This window comes from Phlebotomus argentipes, unplaced genomic scaffold, assembly GCF_947086385.1.
Source record: "Phlebotomus argentipes unplaced genomic scaffold, Phlebotomus argentipes genome assembly contig_5, whole genome shotgun sequence".
NCBI lineage: Eukaryota > Metazoa > Arthropoda > Insecta > Diptera > Psychodidae > Phlebotomus > Phlebotomus argentipes.
Genome location: NW_026776165.1, coordinates 12092082 through 12110515, shown reverse-complemented (window position 1 = coordinate 12110515; position 18434 = coordinate 12092082). Strand labels below are relative to the sequence as shown.

General features: G+C 47.6%; 8 protein-coding genes across 9 annotated transcripts; 5 read left to right on the top strand and 3 right to left on the bottom strand.

Annotated features, from left to right (window-relative positions):
- Positions 1–403: 403 nt before the first annotated feature.
- LOC132255664 (histone acetyltransferase type B catalytic subunit) lies at positions 404–2032 on the bottom strand. The gene is made up of 3 exons (XM_059751776.1): positions 1730–2032; positions 1333–1674; positions 404–1265 (listed from the first exon to the last, which is right to left on the bottom strand). Exons 1-3 carry the CDS (start codon positions 1797–1799, stop codon positions 463–465), a joined length of 1215 nt encoding a protein of 404 aa, XP_059607759.1. The 5' UTR covers positions 1800–2032; the 3' UTR covers positions 404–462.
- Positions 2033–2086: 54 nt separating this feature from the next.
- LOC132255662 (protein male-specific lethal-3) lies at positions 2087–3756 on the top strand. The gene is made up of 3 exons (XM_059751772.1): positions 2087–2376; positions 2433–2502; positions 2564–3756. Exons 1-3 carry the CDS (start codon positions 2275–2277, stop codon positions 3754–3756), a joined length of 1365 nt encoding a protein of 454 aa, XP_059607755.1. The 5' UTR covers positions 2087–2274.
- A 64-nt stretch (positions 3757–3820) lies between these two features.
- On the top strand, positions 3821–6152 carry LOC132255661 (cytochrome P450 4d2-like). Its single transcript, XM_059751771.1, has 4 exons — positions 3821–4364; positions 4993–5062; positions 5127–5458; positions 5526–6152. The coding sequence occupies exons 1-4, from the start codon at positions 3821–3823 to the stop codon at positions 6086–6088; spliced, it is 1509 nt and encodes a 502-aa protein (XP_059607754.1). The 3' UTR covers positions 6089–6152.
- Positions 6096–8011, bottom strand: LOC132255666 (uncharacterized). Its single transcript, XM_059751778.1, has 3 exons — positions 7604–8011; positions 7262–7537; positions 6096–6620 (listed from the first exon to the last, which is right to left on the bottom strand). Exons 1-3 carry the CDS (start codon positions 7880–7882, stop codon positions 6156–6158), a joined length of 1020 nt encoding a protein of 339 aa, XP_059607761.1. The 5' UTR covers positions 7883–8011; the 3' UTR covers positions 6096–6155.
- A 35-nt stretch (positions 8012–8046) lies between these two features.
- LOC132255665 (stromal membrane-associated protein 1) lies at positions 8047–11121 on the top strand. The gene is made up of 3 exons (XM_059751777.1): positions 8047–8317; positions 8609–8739; positions 8802–11121. Exons 1-3 carry the CDS (start codon positions 8200–8202, stop codon positions 9753–9755), a joined length of 1203 nt encoding a protein of 400 aa, XP_059607760.1. The 5' UTR covers positions 8047–8199; the 3' UTR covers positions 9756–11121.
- Positions 11122–11828: 707 nt separating this feature from the next.
- On the top strand, positions 11829–14023 carry LOC132255660 (H/ACA ribonucleoprotein complex subunit 4). Its single transcript, XM_059751770.1, has 5 exons — positions 11829–11920; positions 12043–12672; positions 12821–13095; positions 13173–13556; positions 13753–14023. Exons 1-5 carry the CDS (start codon positions 11908–11910, stop codon positions 13957–13959), a joined length of 1509 nt encoding a protein of 502 aa, XP_059607753.1. The 5' UTR covers positions 11829–11907; the 3' UTR covers positions 13960–14023.
- A 2-nt stretch (positions 14024–14025) lies between these two features.
- LOC132255667 (uncharacterized) lies at positions 14026–14998 on the bottom strand. The gene is made up of 3 exons (XM_059751779.1): positions 14785–14998; positions 14207–14715; positions 14026–14145 (listed from the first exon to the last, which is right to left on the bottom strand). Exons 1-3 carry the CDS (start codon positions 14969–14971, stop codon positions 14026–14028), a joined length of 816 nt encoding a protein of 271 aa, XP_059607762.1. The 5' UTR covers positions 14972–14998.
- Positions 14999–15032: 34 nt separating this feature from the next.
- LOC132255663 (TBC1 domain family member 20) lies at positions 15033–17495 on the top strand. Of its 2 annotated transcripts, XM_059751775.1 has the most exons (6): positions 15033–15363; positions 15434–15553; positions 15623–15867; positions 16008–16505; positions 16569–16830; positions 17290–17495. In XM_059751775.1, the coding sequence occupies exons 1-5, from the start codon at positions 15171–15173 to the stop codon at positions 16815–16817; spliced, it is 1305 nt and encodes a 434-aa protein (XP_059607758.1). In that variant the 5' UTR covers positions 15033–15170; the 3' UTR covers positions 16818–16830; positions 17290–17495. The 2 variants fall into 2 exon arrangements, with proteins under 2 accessions (XP_059607758.1, XP_059607757.1); XM_059751774.1 differs by having other exon boundaries at positions 16569–17495.
- Positions 17496–18434: the final 939 nt, after the last annotated feature.

Sequence of the window (18434 nt, the reverse complement as noted above, 5' to 3'; positions counted from 1 at the left end):
CGATGTCACACGGACTGGATTAATAAACTTACAACCCAAGCATTTTTATAGTCAAGTAATGTATCACTCCCCTGAGATTTTGCTGTGGAATTGCTTCTCAATTGGGATGCCATCGCGTGAGAGCTTCCTGGAGCATCTACACTAAACACACAGTGCAAATGATGGGTTTCCGTGCGTAAAGGATTGAGAAGGACTGGACGATGGCACTCCTTTTACCCTTGAGCATGAATATTAATGTGACTATCGCTCTGTGGTACTTTTGTGCACTTCATTAATTGAGATGCTCATCCAGGAAACCAATTTAAAATGCAATCAAGAGGCAACAGAAGGTAATAAAACTGTACTTTTCACAGTGTATGTATTCAAAAACAAGAAATTTAAAATTACTCAAGAAAAGGCAGCATTTGGGATGAAATTAAACAATCTTTATTCAGACAAAAAAGAGCGCAAACCTCTTCAATTTCACTCCTTCAGCTTCTTGATGACGCGCTGATACTCGTGCTCCAGCAGATTGTATTCCTCGTGAAGCTGCTCCAGTCTCTCAGTGATGGGCGTCATGCCCAGCTTGGCGGCCGTCACGTCCACGCCGCGTTTCTCCGCCTTCTCTATGTTCTTCTTGTGCAGAATGTACATCATATTGAGGCGCTTCTTCACGTCCAGCCGATACGAGCGGTACTCCTGCTCGTTGTGGACATTGGTGTGGTAGAGACGTAAGATTTCGTAGATGCGGCGACACTGCAGAGAGTTGATCTTGGCCTTCGCCTTCGCCTCTGCCACCATTTCCTTGGAAAAGCCCACCAGTAGCTTTTCGCGTTGGAACGCCGGCAGCGCCATGCACAGCTTCGCGTCAATATAGTTTCGGATGCTCTGAAAGTCCTCAGACGGATCTTCAACGGTGATGTCAATCACGCTCTTGTTGGACTCAAAGTGGTCGTAAATCGTGCGGATGAGGCGAGAGCCGATGCCCAACTTTTGGAACGGCGGCAGAACGATTAGCTGGCTGATCCTGGGGCGCACGTGCTCAGGATAGGCGTAGTACTGGTAGACTGTGCCGTATCCGGCGGAGGCATAGCAAGACTTGCCGTCCTTGTTCGTGAACTTCTCGAAGCAGAAGAAGAACAGCCATCGATGGTCATCCTGCTCGATGTAGCTGGCAGCGTCAATGTACCACATGATGAATGTCTCAAAGCGGGCGTGATAGGGGAAGAACTTGGGAGTGCTGTTGTCGCAGAAGTAGATCTCAAAGCGCCGCTCACTTCCGGAGTCTGCAAAAAAGCCAGAAAACTCGTTAATCTTTCTCACTCTGTGCAAGGAATTCCTTCATTCCCTCACCACTCTTCACGTCGAACTGGACAATCTTCTCGCCAAATGGCTGGAAGGAGTCCGCCTTCCTCACCACATTGCAGAACTCGTCGATATTCGTGTAGTAACATCCGGCCGGGAGTTTCTCAGAGATCAGCGAGGTTATATCGTCAGGAGTGATGTTGTGCTCCTCAAACGACAACTTGTGGCTGTAGTCGATGCTGAGGAAGATGTTCAGTGGTCCGGCTGTGTAGTATAGCTTCACCTTGAGATCCTTGTAGCCGAAAATCTTCTCGTTCTCCCCGAAAATCTGGTGCGCCATGACAGGATGGAAGGAGACGCTGTCATCCTCCAAGTCTGTCGGATCTCTCACTACAAAAACATGATATTAGTCATCTGCTCAGCCTCTACTTGCCCTCTGGCATACCTAGCTTGAATTCCAGTGCCTCCGTGGCCTCTGCAACGTAGTTGGGCAACTCCTTTTCCAGATCAAACATCTTCTCCTGGTCAGAACAGAAGCTGCATAAAGGCGGGAAAACTTTCACTACAATTCTGTCCTTGGCGCACAACTTCCTCGATGGATTTCAGCAGTTTTCTAATCTCACGAGATTCTACTGTCCAGATGCTATCCTCTTTTGGGATTCGCTGAGGAAACTGACCAGGAAATTAACAGGAAAGACACCACATGAAATGTTGAGGAAATCACACTGCACGCCACTGCAAGAAATATCCCATGACAGTCAAAATGTCATTTGGACGGGATATTTTTGGAAATTTCCCAAAACATTGCAATTGTGTATTTGTCGCGTGGTGTTTTGTAATTTTCCGCAAAAATTGTGCAATTTCCATAATTGCGTGGAAAATAGTTGTTGTCTCAGCTCCCAGGAAGGTCTCTCGAATGTCATTGAGTGGAAATAGTGAGGAAAGAACTGGAGATATAGGGGAAAATTGCAAGAAAAGTGTGTGTGAGGGATGGTGTCAACGAGAGGGGTGAAATACGCATTTTCCGAGGGCGAGAGAGTCCTCTGCTACGAACCAGATCCCACAAAGGCTAAAGTCCTCTACGACAGCAAGGTAATGTGTGAGAAATGCATAGAAATCTCTGTCTAATCTTTTAATCTACTTTGCAGGTTCTTGAGATCTTCGACACAAAAGACCGGCGTGGTCGACGCGTTATTGAGTATTTAATTCACTTCCAAGGTGAGTTCATTACACTGTCTGAATGTCTGAATCCTTGTGATTTTGTGCGATCTGCCTGCAGGTTGGAATAGCAGTTGGGATCGAAGGGTGAACGAGACATTTGTGCTGAAGGACAACGTCGCGAACAGGCAATTGCAGAAGGATCTGGCGGAGAAGTCTCAACTGTGTCTGGGCGCTTATTTGTACAGGAAGGATCGCAAGAAGAGCAAGAGTAGCGGAAGCAGTGATCAGCCGGCAGAGCCTGTCACGCTGTCTCTTCCGGTTGCCGCTGCTGCCAAGGTGGAAAATGAGCTGCAAATGCAGGACAATGACACAGAATCCTACAGCAGCTCCGCGGAGAGCGGCAGTGGTCAGGTGGAGGACGAGAAGGTGGTCATTCAAGTCAGCAACACACTGCGACAGCTGCTGGAGCACGATCATCGCATGATCACGCGCGAGAGCAAGCTGGCAGTGCTTCCGGCACAACTGCCCGTCGTCACGATTCTTGAGAAGTTCGTGAAGCAGTGCTCAGTGAAGATGATCTGCAACTTCATTCGCCAGGACGTGCGGAAGAGGCGAAACAGCACGACGAGGACGGACAAAGAGCCTCTGGACACGGAGAAGTTGACCAACAAGCTGAATCTGTACAAGGAAGTTGCCGATGGCCTGAGAATTTATTTTGATTTCACACTCAAGAACCACTTGCTGTACAAACAGGAGCGCCAGCAGGCTGAGATGGTGTTGGATGAGAAGAATCTCTCGTCCTTCACGTACATTCCATCGGAGAATTCCTTCTCTGACCTCATATTTCCGAGTGTCTCTGAGAAATCCACCCCAACAAGTGCCACGGAAGTGGACGACACGGCCAGGAGGCGGCTAAGATCATACCGGATGGAGTGTGAGGGTGAGGAGACGAGCGGCGAGATGCCTTTCGCCGCCACAATAGCAGAAATTTTGAGGAGTGTGCAGCCGATGAATGCTTCGGTGCCGCTCAAGCTCAAACTTCTGCTGCAGAACACTTTGGCGTGGCATCTTCTACCCTCTGACGCTCCCGCCGAGCCCTCGATGATCTACGGGGCGCCCCATTTGGCGCGTTTACTGGTGAAACTCCCCGAATTCCTCACGCACTCGGTGACGAGCATGTCTGAGGAGAAGATGAAGTGCCTTCTTGAGTATCTCGGGGAGTTCCTGGAGTTTCTCGAGGAGCACATCAATTGGTTCGGCGAGGAGAATTACCATTCTGCCACCAATATCAAGATGGAGATCGAAGACTAAGGCGCGACTGCGAATTCTCGCGACTCGCGCGCAACAGTGTGTGTCTAGACGTGGAAGAGTAAACATGTCATTATTCTTGTTTCTTGTGATAATCGCCGTGATCGCGTTCGCTCTGTATGATTACACGGAGAAAGTGCGGCGTCTCGCCGGGACGCCATTTAAGGGCCCACCTTTTCTGCCCATCGTGGGCCACGCTTATCAGCTCATCCTGAGGAAGCCCTCCTTTATCTTCGACGCCATCCAGCAGGGTGTGAAGCAATTCGGTCCACTCTCACGCGTCTGGCTGGTCAATTTCCTCTTCCTCAGCATCACAGATCCCGAATACATCGAGCCAATCCTCAACAGTTCCACTCACATTGGCAAAACCGTCGAATATTCGTACCTCAAGCACTGGCTTGGCGATGGACTTCTGCTCACCACTGGCAAGAAGTGGCACACAAGGAGGAAAATCATCACACCAGCCTTTCACTACAAGATCCTCGAGAGTTTCACCGGCATCTTCGACAAGCAGGCAAAGATCTTCGTGCAGAAGCTGCAACACTTCAGCCCAGCGACGCCAGTTGATGTCTGTCCGCTGGTTAGTCTGCTAACCTTCGATGTTATTTGTGGTGAGTGAGAAAAAAATGCGAGAGTAATAAACGAAAGACGCGAAAGACCAAAAGTTCGCTGCTTTCAAGGTTGATTCGCCATTTCATGCTCTGAAATTTGCGTTGTTTTATATATAAAAAAAATTTTAGATTATGCTTTTCGTAGAATTTTGAGACTTATTGATAAATTAAACGCTGCATTCGAGCGATGATAAGAGTGAGTCTGGTGATAAGTTATCAGAGGAAAGAGTTCAATGTTTATTTGGCCGATTTTGCCTCTTTGTACTCAAAGAATATGCAATTGATATTTATACGCTCTGATGTTGTAGAATTTCTTCTCCAAAATTACAGTGTTTGCTGAGTTTCTTATCTTCAAATTACAGCTTTTAGCATCTGTGAGATTTTTTTTTTGCTGTGAAATCATGATAAATTCTTAATAGCAGCGTCGCGTATTTCGTGTTTTTGTCCACTCAGACACTGAGATAAAAAACGAATCGATATTATATAGTAATAAAAAAAAATCCCAATGTGATAAATGATTGACGCAAGGATAAGTGTTTTTTTCTTACTAATTACTTCCTCTTTTTTTGCTGATAAATATCTTTCAAAATACCTAAATATTGCTAAATATTGTTCTTTCTTATTTCAGAAACCGCCATGGGAACTTCCGTGCAAACGCAGTTTAATAGGAACTCCGAATATGTTGAAGGAGTGAAAGAGTGAGTGGAATTAGGTGAAAATCTCACGAATAACGACTGAAATTGATGTTCATTCTCTTTCCAGAATCACAAATATTCTGCATGTGCGGATGTACAATGCCCTGCTGAGGCTTGAGTTCCTCTTCAGACTATCTAAGAGTGGCGCACGTGAGCGTGAAATTGTGCGGACACTGCACAAGTGGACAGATCGCGTGATTGAGAAGCGCAGAGAGGATTTGCTGCAACAGAAATCTGCCGAGAGAATGTCTGAAGATGCAAAAGTCGGACTGAAGGACAAATTGGCACTGCTGGATGTCCTTCTGCAGACGACAATTGACGGGAAAGCCCTGTCGAATGAGGATATCCGGGAGGAAGTGAACACTTTCATGTTTGCCGGTCACGACACGACAACTTCCGGTGAGACAGAAGAGTGTTTTATTCGCCATATGGCAGTCAGTGGCTGATAAAGTAGTGTTTTTTTCAGGAATCACCTTCCTGCTGTACAACATTGCTCTGCATTCGGTGGTGCAGGAGAAGATTCTCGAGGAGATTGAGCGTGTTATTGGCAAGGATGTGGAGAAGGACTTAACAATTGGCGATCTCAAGAACTTGACCTACCTTGAGTGTGTGATTAAGGAATCACTGAGACTCTTCACGCCGGTTCCCATGATTGGACGCTATTTCGCCAAAGACACGCAACTGAAGGACAATCTTCGCATCCCCGGGAAGAGTACAGTGATCATTGGGGCGTTCTGCATGGGCAGAGATGCGAAGCTCTTCCCCGATCCGGAAACCTTCAAGCCAGAGAGATTCCACGAGGACGAAGTGACAGGGAGGAATCCCTTCAGCTACATCCCTTTCAGTGCCGGCCCGAGAAATTGCATTGGCCAGAAGTTTGCCATGCTGGAGATGAAGACTGTGATCGTGAGGCTGCTGCAGATGTACAAGATCAGCGTGGATCCGAGCTATGACAAGCCACATCTGGTGGCCACAATTGTGCTGCGTTCCAGCAATGGAATTGTGCTCAACTTCAAGAAAAGGACATGACACACAATTCCCACTCAACACCTGTGTTATTCTTCTCTCTCAAATAAATCCTGTATCACTGGCATCACTACGTCGCCTCAATGGGTCGCCAGTTCGTGCCTAAGGGATAGAAGCCTGTCTGTGAAGTCTTGGGCAGCTTCTCGCGCATCTTCAGTGCCGCCTGAGCATCCGGCTGGCCCAGCTGAGCCGCCGTCTCGAAGAGCTGACGCGCCACGCGACGACTGCGCTTCAGTCCGCCGAGTCCGTGAACGTAAAACACCCCCAAGTTGTACATCGCCTTGGCGTGGCCCAACTCTGTGGCCATCTGGTAGCACTCCATCGCTTGTCGCAGGTCCTTCTTCACGCCCAGGCCGCGCTCGTAGCACAAGCCCAAGTTGAAGGTTGCCGAAGGGTGGCGATGCACTGTGGCGAGGCGGAAGTGAAAGACAGCCTCCTCGAAGTTGCTCTCTTTGACACTCTGCACGGCGAAGTGGAAGTGTGTGTCACCAATGAGGCTCTTCAGGTTTTGTGCGGCATCCCTGATGGTCATTTTCTGCAATTCATTCAAAATTTACGCTCTTTTCCCATCTGAAAAGCATTCGCTTGAGTCTCTCTCTCGAGAGAGAAATTCGCACTCTTGTTGGGCATTTGAATGGAGTTTAAGAAGTGGTTTAGCTTGAGCTCTTAATCTGTGAAATTTAATTATAAAGAGTTCAAAGTCTTCACGCTTCAAAGCAGGTGTTTTGGCATAAACCAGTTTTCGCACGAAAGTCTACGCAAATGCTTCCCATCATTTCGTCACTTGCTTCAGAGATGAAAAGCATCTCAATATATTTTCTCTTCCTCCTCCTCCTCCTCCCAAGTGTTTACTAACATTACAATGCGCGCAACTGATAATAAAATTAATTGAAAATCCCTATCAGACAGTGTGAATCATCTCAATTATTCCGCTTATCTCTGCAAAAAGTCCAAATCATCCCAAAGAGAGAGAGATAAAAAGTGCGGCTTTTCGTCGATCCACCCATAATTTGAGAGCCGAATTCGTGGAATTGCTTTCAAAACAAGCCCTCAGCATCTCTTTGGCCACGTCAAGCGTGCCAAAAATAAAAGAGTCGCGTGTTGGCCTTCAAGCAAGAGCGCGAATTGTGTCTCAACGAGAGTGACTTTTTGCTGCCTTTTGAGCTCCTTTTTTACCTCAGTGGAATTTTTGGGCTCCTCTCGTGCCGCATCGTTGGTCACGTTATAGATGAAGGCGGTGGGATCCAGTGGGAAGTTGGTCACCTTCCCGGATCCCATTTCCACGGGAGGAGCGGCGAAGACCACTCTGGAGAAGGAACTCGTGTGCAGACTCCGATGCGGGATGAGCGCATGGATTGCCGGATGGAAGCCATTCTTCCGCTCCCAGGCCAAGTGGCGACGACGCAGGCAGAGCAGCTGGCTGGTGTACCATCCGCAGATGATGGCACTGCTCTGTAAGGTGAGAAAAACAGGTGTGAATTGCTGAATCTTCCAGGGAAAAAGCGTACAATCTCTTACCCAAGTTATCGCCCCAATCCACGATTGATTGAGATTATCGTGGTTTATCTTCTCCTTGTACTCATCCTGGCCGGACTGTGAGTCCCTGAAGTCACCGCCGACGGAGGCAGACTTGCGGCTGGGCACCAGGAAGCACTTGTTCTTCCGGAACTTCACCACAGCCTTCCTCCGGGCGCTCAGAGGACACTCAAATTGGTTGAAATGTGCACGGCCAACATCGAGGATGTTGGCCGTCTTCTCCAAGGTGTCCTTTATCCGCCTTGAGACATAATTCCACATGCTTTGGCACCGCTACACAACACAAAATTGCTATTTTTTCACCAACTACGCAGCTCCGTCCATTTTTCGGACGGTGTTTTTTCTGCTGCACGATAAAAAATTTCCCTCTCGGGGTGCCAGATGTGATCGCGAATGCGATAAAAAACTGCAAGAATGCCAATCGCAGTGACACCTGTCAGAAAAAGAGAGAAAATCTGTGAGACGTGTTCCCAAATAGCTTTTTCGCATATACAACACTTTTTGTGCAATTTTTCCGTGTGCTGAGGTGATATTACGGCAACGAGATTGCTAAACAACCAGGAAGACGTCGCACAACCATGGGTAGCAAGAAGGAGAGTGAAAGGACGAAATTTATTCAGGAGAAATGTCAAAATTTGCTGACTCAAATGCTCCGTGATGAAGATAACAAATATTGCGTGGATTGCGATGCTAAAGGTACACATTTGTCCACTTCATCAGCCACCCACTATCGTGGACTTTGCAATGCGTGGCCACATGGGGTGATTGGGTGTCTGGGAGACGAGAGAAAGTGTCACGAATGGCGAGTTTACTTCCGGAAGTCAAGCATTGCTGATTGTGATGGCTTTGTGTGTATTTGGGAGGGATTTTCAGGGTTTTGCCACACTACACACTTCCGGTGTGAGACAGGAAGTCACGACGGAGGCGTGCGTGACAGCCGGATGGGGGAATCAGGGTGAAAAGTGTGCTGACTCTTGGCATTTTCAGGTCCCAGATGGGCGTCATGGAATCTGGGCGTTTTTCTCTGCATCCGATGCGCTGGAATCCATCGGAATCTTGGGGTGCACATTTCTCGTGTGAAGTCTGTGAATCTGGACGCATGGACGCCTGAGCAAGTGGTGAGTGCTGAGGAATGTGATGTGCCTGGAGGAGACTCACGTTGATTGTGTGACTTTTTCAGGTGTCTCTGCAGCAGATGGGCAATTCCAGAGCTCGTGCTGTCTATGAAGCTCAACTCCCGGACGGTTTCCGCCGTCCACAGACTGATTCGGCGCTGGAGAGCTTTATTCGTGCCAAGTATGAGCATAAGAAGTACTTAGCTAGGGAATGGGTGCAGCCGCCGCCACCAAAGGTGGACTGGGAGAAGGAGATCGACGAGGAGATGGAGAAGCTGAAGAGGAAAAAGAAGTCCTCTAGCACTTTGGGGCTGTCCAGTGTCGTCACAGCGGACTCTGGCGGGAGCAAGAAGAGTCTGGCCAAGTCTGCGCCCATTCCGGCACCACTGCCTAAGCCTAAGGCCACATCGAGTAGTCCCAAGAGCTCGCGGAGCGATCATCATGCGCCCACTAGCGCCACATCGGATCTGTTGGGTCTGTCGTCGCCCACAACTGCCAACGGACCGGCCAAGGCGTCCGCCGACTTGGCTGGGGACGCCTTCAACTCCTTCCTCAGCGCTCCCGTGGAAGAGGCGCCCAAGGCGCCCGAGAATGCGCTGGACAAGGAGGAGGCGGACTTCTTCAATCAGGTGCCCAATGAGAAGGAGAAGGCGAAGATGACCAAGGACAGCATTATGGCGCTGTACGCCACAGCGCCGGCGGCCAACTTCAGCAACTTCAGCCAATTCCCACCGCCTCAGACGCAATTCCCGCCATTCGGCGCCCAGGCGGCGCCCTTCGCGGCGCCCCAGGGCTTCGGCCAGCCGCAATTCCAGCAGCACCCCAACAATGGGGGCGTATTCGGTTTCCCCGGCCAACCACCGCCGCCGCCGGGCGCCGCCTTTGCCCAGTTCGCGCCATTCCAGACGCCCCAAACGACGGCCGGCAATCTGGCGGGCCTCAAGCCGCCGCCCCAGGGCACCAATCCCAATCTCAGCCAGCAATTTGGCAGCCTCAACCTCGGCAATGTGTGGCAATAGGGCGCGTATGGGCGTCGATGAGCTTTTCGCGTGTACAACCTGAAATCAATATCACTAGTGTTTAAGAAGGGACACAAGATGCCGCGGCGTTTTGCAATCTGCCACTGTTTTCCTCCATTTTGCGGCAGTCTTTCCGGGTGATATTCCTAATATTCTGTTGAGCAATTGATGTGTGGATATGGCATTTGTATTAATTTGGTTGGAGAAAGTAATTCGCTATTTATTGTTGCAAGTTTAACGAACTGTAGAGAAGTAGATTTGAGAAAATGGGTTCGCTTTGGATAGTCGTGAGATAATGGAGTTTAAACGAATCCCTGGAAAATTCTGTAGTTAATTTATATCAAGCGCTCTGACATGAGAGGAAAAGATAGTAAAGAGTTTGTGCAATGCTTGACTTTTGATTCTGTTTCAGGTAACCATTGAAGCTTTGCACGAATTCTATGAAGAAAACATCACTTTTACATGCTTTCATGTTTATATTTTTATTAATACTGAGCATTTATTACCTATTTTGATATTATAATCTAAATAAAAGCTTAGAAATTTGTCGGTTTCAGGAGAGTAATCTTACTGATCAAAACCAACCGGCATTTCCCTATTGGGAAATCAATTTGAGCTTCCTTTCTAGCCTCTTCATATTGATTTTGCCAGAATTCGCTATTATAATTGTTTCTTTCTTACATCCTTCGTAATGAGAAGTCAGAAAATTGCTTTTTTTCTCTCCTCCATTCGCGTTCCTTCGCTCAGCCATCAGGTTCTGAGGATGCACAATCCTTGGGACTTGTTCAACAATCGACCGTGAATGGAGAGTGAAAAGTGTGACAGAAATTGAGTGCTACATATGTATTATTATTGTGGAATATCACCCTCAAAGGCTTCCCAAAACATCTGTAACCGATTTTTATTTCTGTGGGGGGAAAACAAAGACAAAATTCAATGATAAAAATTATATTTTGTTGAAATTCTCAACAAACAAGACACACATTTCAGATAAAAGAAAATGAGAGTATTTAGCAGTAGTGTTGAAGTTGTTCAAAAGAGATAAGAAAATAAAAGGAAAAATTGTGTACGATCCTTTGGGTCAAGGATGAAAATCACGCGTAAATAGGAAAATTGAGGCCTATTCGATGTTTTGTGCCGCAGAAGAATCCCTTTTTCGGCGAAAAGAGTGGGTGTAAGTGTAATTTTTTCGTACTTGGACAAGAGTCTCTGTGTTTAAGGAGCTCGAGAACAAGCAAAACTAATATGAATCGAGTTGAATTTAGGTGAATATTACTTTCTGTTCATTGTGAAAAGATGAGAGAAGATGAAATTGGAGAGAAAAACTGTGTAATCTGTTGTCTGGAATAAAACAGAGAAAAATTAGTCATCGTGTCTTTTCTGGGTGAACATTTTGGCGCTATATGGAATTGAGGTTGATGTTTTTTTGTGGGGAAAATACGTGGTGAAAGAGATTGAGGTTTTGGGGATGAATTTGCAAACAATTTCACGGTATAAAAGCGCATGGGAGCGAGAGATGATCATCCAGAAAGTACAAGGAATTTCAAGAGATGGCTCGACTCATTGCTCTTCTGCTCCTCGTGGGAATCGTTTCCATGGTGAAATGTTCACCAGAAGAGGATCCTGAAGTTGCTGCGCCTCCTGATGAAGCTGCGCCTCCTGATGAAGCTTCGCCTCCTGATGAAGCTGCGCCTCCTGAAGAACCTGCACCCGTTGAAGCTCCTCAGGAAGAAGATCCCTTTACAGAGATGATTAATGATCCTCGATTTGCTGAATTGATTCGTAAGTGGAATTTGACCGATGCTTAAGATGTTTTCAATGCATTTTTTCTCCCATTTCAGAGATGATTACGCAGATCATTCAATTAATTATGCAATACTATGCTGCAACTCAGGCACAGGGAGAAGCACAAGCAGATCCTCCAACCTGGCGTCACCTTCTCCATCATATGAAACTGAAACATCATTGAGAATAATATCAATTAATTGTAAGAATTGTAATACACTCGATCGCGATCGTTACTTTTCAAATAAAGCACTACTAGAAAAGCGTAGTAAAATTCTAGTACTTCCCGGGAGCGCTCATAACCTCACTCAGAGTCGGCGTGTGTTTGTCAACTTTGGAAGCACGTGTCTGCGCTTTGCCACGGAAAATGGGAGATTTTGGTAAGAAATACACAATTATCTCATGTAAAATCACACAGAGTGTGTAGATAAGATCCCACAGATGCTATAATTGGTGTGATTTGATGGATTTTGAGCGAACTTTTCTTCGAAATTGCTTACAGAAATGGCATCACCCGTGAAGAAGGAGAAGAAGAAGAAGCGAATAAAGGAGGAGCCATTGGAGGAGAATCTGGGGGAGCTCCAGCGCACGGGCAACTTCCAGATTGCCCCGTCACAGAAGGTGCCCACGCTGGACACATCCAAGTGGCCGCTGTTGCTGAAGAACTTCGATCATCTCAACGTGAGGACGAATCACTACACACCACTGCCATTTGGAGCGTCGCCGCTCAATCGGGAGATCCGGGACTACGTCAGCTCGGGCTTCATCAATGTCGACAAGCCGTCGAATCCCAGCTCGCACGAAGTGGTGGCGTGGTTGAAGCGGATTCTGAAGGTGCAGAAGACAGGACACTCGGGCACATTGGATCCCAAAGTCACGGGATGCCTGATTGTGTGCATTGACCGGGCGACGCGGCTCGTGAAGTCGCAGCAGAGCGCCGGGAAGGAGTATGTGGCGGTGTTCAAGCTGCACGCCGCCGTGGAGTCGCTGCAGAAGGTACATCAGGGACTGGAGAAGCTGCGTGGGGCGCTTTTCCAGCGACCGCCGCTCATTTCGGCCGTGAAGCGTCAGCTGCGCGTGAGATCCGTGTACGAGAGCAAACTCTTGGACTTCGACATGAGCAGGAATCTCGGTGAGTGCACGAGGGTGAAAGAACCACCCCACATCCGGCGTCGAGTGGAGGCCCGAGAATTGGCCTCCACTGCGGCCGGGAGATTGGGAGAGTAGACGCAGACTAAAGTGTGTGTGGTCGTTGTGGACCGTGTGGCTTATCCTTGAAGGTGTCTTTTGGGTTAGCTGCGAGGCGGGCTCCTACATCCGCACCATGTGCGTCCATCTGGGGCTCATGCTGGGCGTCGGCGGCCACATGATCGAGCTGCGACGAGTGCGCTCGGGCATCCAGTCGGAGAAGCAGTCAATGGTGACCATGCACGACGTCCTGGACGCTCAGTACATGTACGATCATCACAAGGATGAATCGCTGCTTCGGAGAGTCATTCACCCACTCGAGGGACTCCTCGTGGGGCACAAGAGGATCTTCATGAAAGACAGTTCCGTGAGTTCGAACGTCGAATATCAACAATGTTCAATTCAATCTGACTTTTTCCTCCTGTTTTTTCTTTCTATTTTTAGATAAATGCCGTTTGCTATGGTGCCAAAATCATGCTTCCGGGCGTTTTGCGATACGAGGACGGCATTGAGCTGAACCAGGAGATTGTCATCTGCTCGACAAAGGGCGAGGCCATCGCCCTGGCCATTGCCCTCATGACCACAGCCACCATGGCGAGCTGCGATCACGGCGTGTGCGCCAAGATCAAGCGCGTGATCATGGAAAGGGACGTGTACCCCAGAAAGTGGGGCCTGGGCCCCAAGGCGTCCGCCAAGAAGGCTCTTGTGGCGGCCGGGAAGCTGGACAAGTACGGGCGTCCGAATGAGAACACACCCAAGGAATTCCTCACGAGTTACGTGGACTACAGCGCACGCCAGGAGCCCTCGAGCTCAAATGGGGCGGAGAAGGTAGTGTTCAATTTACATAGAGTCAGAGGATGGCCTAAAGAATTCAATAGTCATGATGATAAAACGATTTTCGATGATAATCCCGTGATTATGTCAATCGATTGGTCTTCCTGAAGTCATAAAATCAATTCAAATAGTGACATTTTCCTATCCATATGAGATTGCTGAAGTGTTCCTTTTCTATGTCTCTCTGCAGAGGAAGCTGAGCCTGGGCAGCAATGTGTCCACAGCTGAGGCGGACACAACACTGGAGACCAGCCAGACAGAGCTGAGTGAGAAGAAGAAGAAAAAGAAGAAGAAGCACGACGAGGAGGCGCCACAGGAAGTGCCGCAGACTCCGGAGGAGGGCAAGGAGAAGAAGAAGAAGAAAAAGAAAGACAAGGAGAAACAGGAGGAGGCGTGAATGCAATGGGAGAATGTCTTCAGGGAAATGAGAGAGTTGAATACAATATTGAATATACACTTGAGCTCAAATGCTTTTCCTCTTAAGAATGCCTTGAGCAATATACAATCGTCGCTTGTTCCTGAACTTATCGTGCAGCTTTCCTTTGGGATTCCCTCCAATGGGGCGCTTTGTGTAGTAGGTGGACTGTGGAAGAGAGAGAAAGAGCATTTAGTCAATGCGAAAAGGATGCTTTCGCCGCGCGTACTTTCTGCTCGGTGGGAAAGAGCTCGACAATCTTGTCACTGATGCGATCCATCATCTTCATGGACACACTTTCGTACTTTTGCAGGTAGAATTCCGCTATGATATCCACCATCCATGCCTGGTGCTGTGTCTCTAGCTTCTGGTTTGTCCTGTAGTACTGGACAATGCTTCTGCCTCGTGCAGACATCTTCAGGATCTTCTCCACGTCCTCTATCGATGAGTGCTTGCGCTCATCAAAGTCCCACTCTGGGATCTTCCACTTCGCTTTGGCTGGGGCATTTGTCTGCAAACTGGGCTGTCCGAGGGGATCAGGTGGCTCAATTGGCGACGGCAGGAGTGGAATTGATTTGATCTGTGAACGCTGGGGAATCTCAACGAGCTTCGCGCCTTCATTTCGCCACTTCTTCAGGTAGTACTTGAATTCCACGCAGTCCGCAATATTTGTACCAAACAGTCTGGCAATATCGTCATCCTCGATCACCCTCAAGTGCCAAATTGTGAGTTTTGCGGCTGTGAAACGGGAAATTGGCGTGAAAAAGTGATAAACACAAAAAGGTAAACAAAAGGCCAAAAACTCACCAACAACTGTACTTATAATGTCTTTCTTGATATTCCACGACGTCAGGAGCACTTGTGTATCCAGCGTCTCATCGGCGTATGCCACAGGATGCACGGCTGTCATTGCCTCCTGCACAATTTGCTTACTCTCCTCAAAATTGTCCGATAATTCATCATCAGAGAAATACACAGCATTGCTCGATGCCATTTTTTTTGTTCTGTGAAAGTTTATGGCAAAAAATTATGGCACAGCTGTCAATGACGCCATCTGTCACAGTGTTTTGTCGTCTATTTGTTTTGATTTTCGTCATCTGTGGTTTTGAGGGAGTTTTCGGGCAGATCAAAAGTCCAGACACTCTCCAGAGCATCGTCGAAGCAATCAGTGGTCATCGCGTAATGCCAGACCCATGGCGGAAGAGCAGCAATCCGTGAACTGTGACGAAGGTTACGACTCCAGGAACTCGACGCTCAGCAAGAGGTCCGAGAAGAGGACGAATGGCCTGGAGGTCGAGTCTGGCGAGATGGAGGCAGTGAAGCCAAAATGTCAGGAGTGCGAGGAGAGACGCTCAGATGAGCCTGTAAAGCTGAGTTTTGAGAAATGTGAGTTGAGCGCTGCCAAACAGAGCGTAAAGTTGACACGTCTCTTGCTTTCACTCCTGTCTTTCCGCAGTTCCGGAGAATCGAGAGGAGCAGGAGAAGAGGTCACAGATTGAGGAGGCACTGTCGGACCCCAACTCAGACTTGGAGACGTGGCGACAGTTTGCATTGTCGGAGTATGGGCTGATAAATGGTGAGAAGAGTGTGTTTTGTGGGGTTTTTGTGGGACAGCCTGGAAACTTGAAATCTCTGCCCATTGCAGATGATCTCCGGAAGAAGGTGTGGCCGTTGCTGGTGAACATCGATCCTAATAATGTGGAGCCAGCGCCCAGCTTGGATGAACTTAAGTCCCATCCGGAGTACAATCAAGTCATCCTTGACGTTAACAGATCTCTCAAGAGATTCCCGCCGGGAATCCCGTATGAGCAGCGAATCGCGCTGCAGGATCAGCTCACGGTGCTCATCCTGCGAGTCATCATCAAGTATCCGCATTTAAAGTACTACCAAGTGAGTGTGGAAGCTTCTTATCGAGCTGATATTTCATTGTATTACGGGTATTTCACAAGGCATTGAGTTGTTGAGTGATTTGGCGATGAGCTCTTATCTTAAGAGGAAATCCACTGTAATGCTGCTTATTCTCTTCGCAGGGCTATCACGATGTGGCCATCACATTTCTCCTGGTCGTGGGCGAGGACGTGGCGTTCCACGTGATGGAGATCCTGTCCACGAACCACCTCGTGGAGTGCATGCAGGAGACGATGGAGCCCACGCAGCAGCGCCTCCTCTTCCTCTATCCCATCGTCCGCGGCGAGAATCGCGCTCTGCACGATTTCCTAGAGCGCTCCTGTGTCGGCACGCTGTTCGCCCTGCCGTGGTATCTCACGTGGTTCGGACACAGCCTCAATCAATATCGCGCCGTGGTGCGACTGTACGATTACTTCCTGGCGTCGCCCTTCCTCCTGCCCATCTACGTCACGGCGGCCATCGTGCTGCACCGCGAGGACGAGATCTTCCGCGAGGACTGCGACATGGCCAGCATCCACTGCCTCCTGTCGCAGCTGCCCGACGATCTGCCCTTCGAGTACCTGCTGCAGCGCGCCCAGAAGCTCTACGCGCGATATCCGCCAGACGAGGTGGAGGAGCAGGTGAGTTGTGTGATCAAATCTCATCGTCGGCGGAGAATTTGCTCATGCAATGCTCTCGCGCAGGTTCATGTGATGCAGGAGCGCGAGAAGCTGCGCCGCGCCGAAGAGGAGGAGCGCATGCGACGCCGTCGCGCGGCCATGCAGAGGAAGAGGGATCGTGAGGCGTCCATTGGCTTCCTGAATCGCCTGCTGCCGCACACGCTGGTGAATCGGCGCATCGTCCTCGTCACCACGGCGTTCTCCATCCTCGTCGGCATCTGTGCGTACTACTACAAGGCCCAACTGCCGCCGCACTTCCGGGCGCTGCCCTAGGCCCTTTCCAGCTGTAAGTATTCTCGAACAGCGCGCGCAGCGAAGAGTGATTGAGTATTTGGATCTGTCGGAGTGTCTCTGAACTCGGGCGCGCCTTTCTGACCGCGGAGAATCTTGCAAATGATGTGCCATTGAACGTGTAAAGAGGCAACTTCTGCGGATGGAAAAGCGGCTGAGCTGAAGAGATTCTGATAAGAGAGATATTTTAGCCGGCAAGAAGGCATAAATAAAATTAGACACACATTTGTTGATGATTTAATTTTACTGGGTGATCGAATGTAGATATAAATAATTGTTGTATTGCAATAAGAATTGAGGGGTGAAATGACGATGAGTGGATCCACTAAAAGGCTATGGAAAGAAAGCCATCAATTGTTGCTCATAACATGAAATCCTCGCTGACACTCACGACATCCTGTAATTAATTTATTTCCAAAGATTTATGGAGGTATTTTCTGTGCTTTTTTTCTAGAAATCATTTACAATGTAACAATCACAACTATTATTAGCATGAATAAGACAAGGAGGCAGAAAGATTTTTGGTAGAACACTTTCTTTGCAGATGACAGAAAATGTGTAAAGTTTGAATCTACGTGCAAGAAAAGTTATGAAATTAGGATTACGCAAAATTAAATATAATCAGCCCTGAATTATTGTGAGGAATAAAATCAATAAACATATTTTCACACACTTTTTTGTGCGTAGAAGAACAATTTATTTTGCGTGATATTTATTCAACCGATTGGCTTGCTGTGAATTTCCTTCTAGCACTCATTTGTTGTCCATTGTCAATTAAATTTCCAGTGTGCGGAAGACGATCAACGCCCGCTGCGAATCACTTTCTGCAACTACCTGGGTAGACAACCACATAATCTATGCGAAAAAAATTACGCATAAATTATAATTTGATCTTCAAGGGAATTATTCACAAGCATGCTTACTCTTATTGTGTACACAATTATATTTATTTAAATCGCAGATGTTTTTGAAAGTATAGAATTCTTCAGGATTATTTGCATCTACGGCACAAATTGATTTAACGGTGGTAGAACAATCATCGTTGCAAACTTTTCCAATTCCAATGTCAAGTTCAACGTTTACAGCATGTCCTGGAAAAAGGAATTTATTGTCGAATGCGTTATATGTTAAGTTTGCTGAATATCTTTACCGAAAGCCACAAAGAGGACGGAGACTATGAGTAAAGAGAAAATAAACTTCATGATTAGATCGATTTAAACGTGTCTTTTTTGCTTGAATTCACCAAAGCGATTGAAATCGAATTTTCGTCCCATTGAATATATATATTGTCAGAAGAGTTGTTTCAGTTTGAACAGATGATTCTCAACTTAATAAACATTAATAAATTATAATTTTCCGAGACATGCAGAAGGTTTAAACATTTTTCCCTATTGTAAGAAGAACTTTGAAAGTCACCTTGATTAATAAACATAATAGTATTGGTGATATTTGTCTCGTCTTGAGAGACGCAATATTTTAAAGGTTTTCAGCATAATCTTAACTCCGATCTTGATGATGGAATATTTCACTAACTTATGTGTAAATTCTGCACTTTCTGATCATCTGATCGTAGAAGTCCTTTTTCTATATTTGTGAATG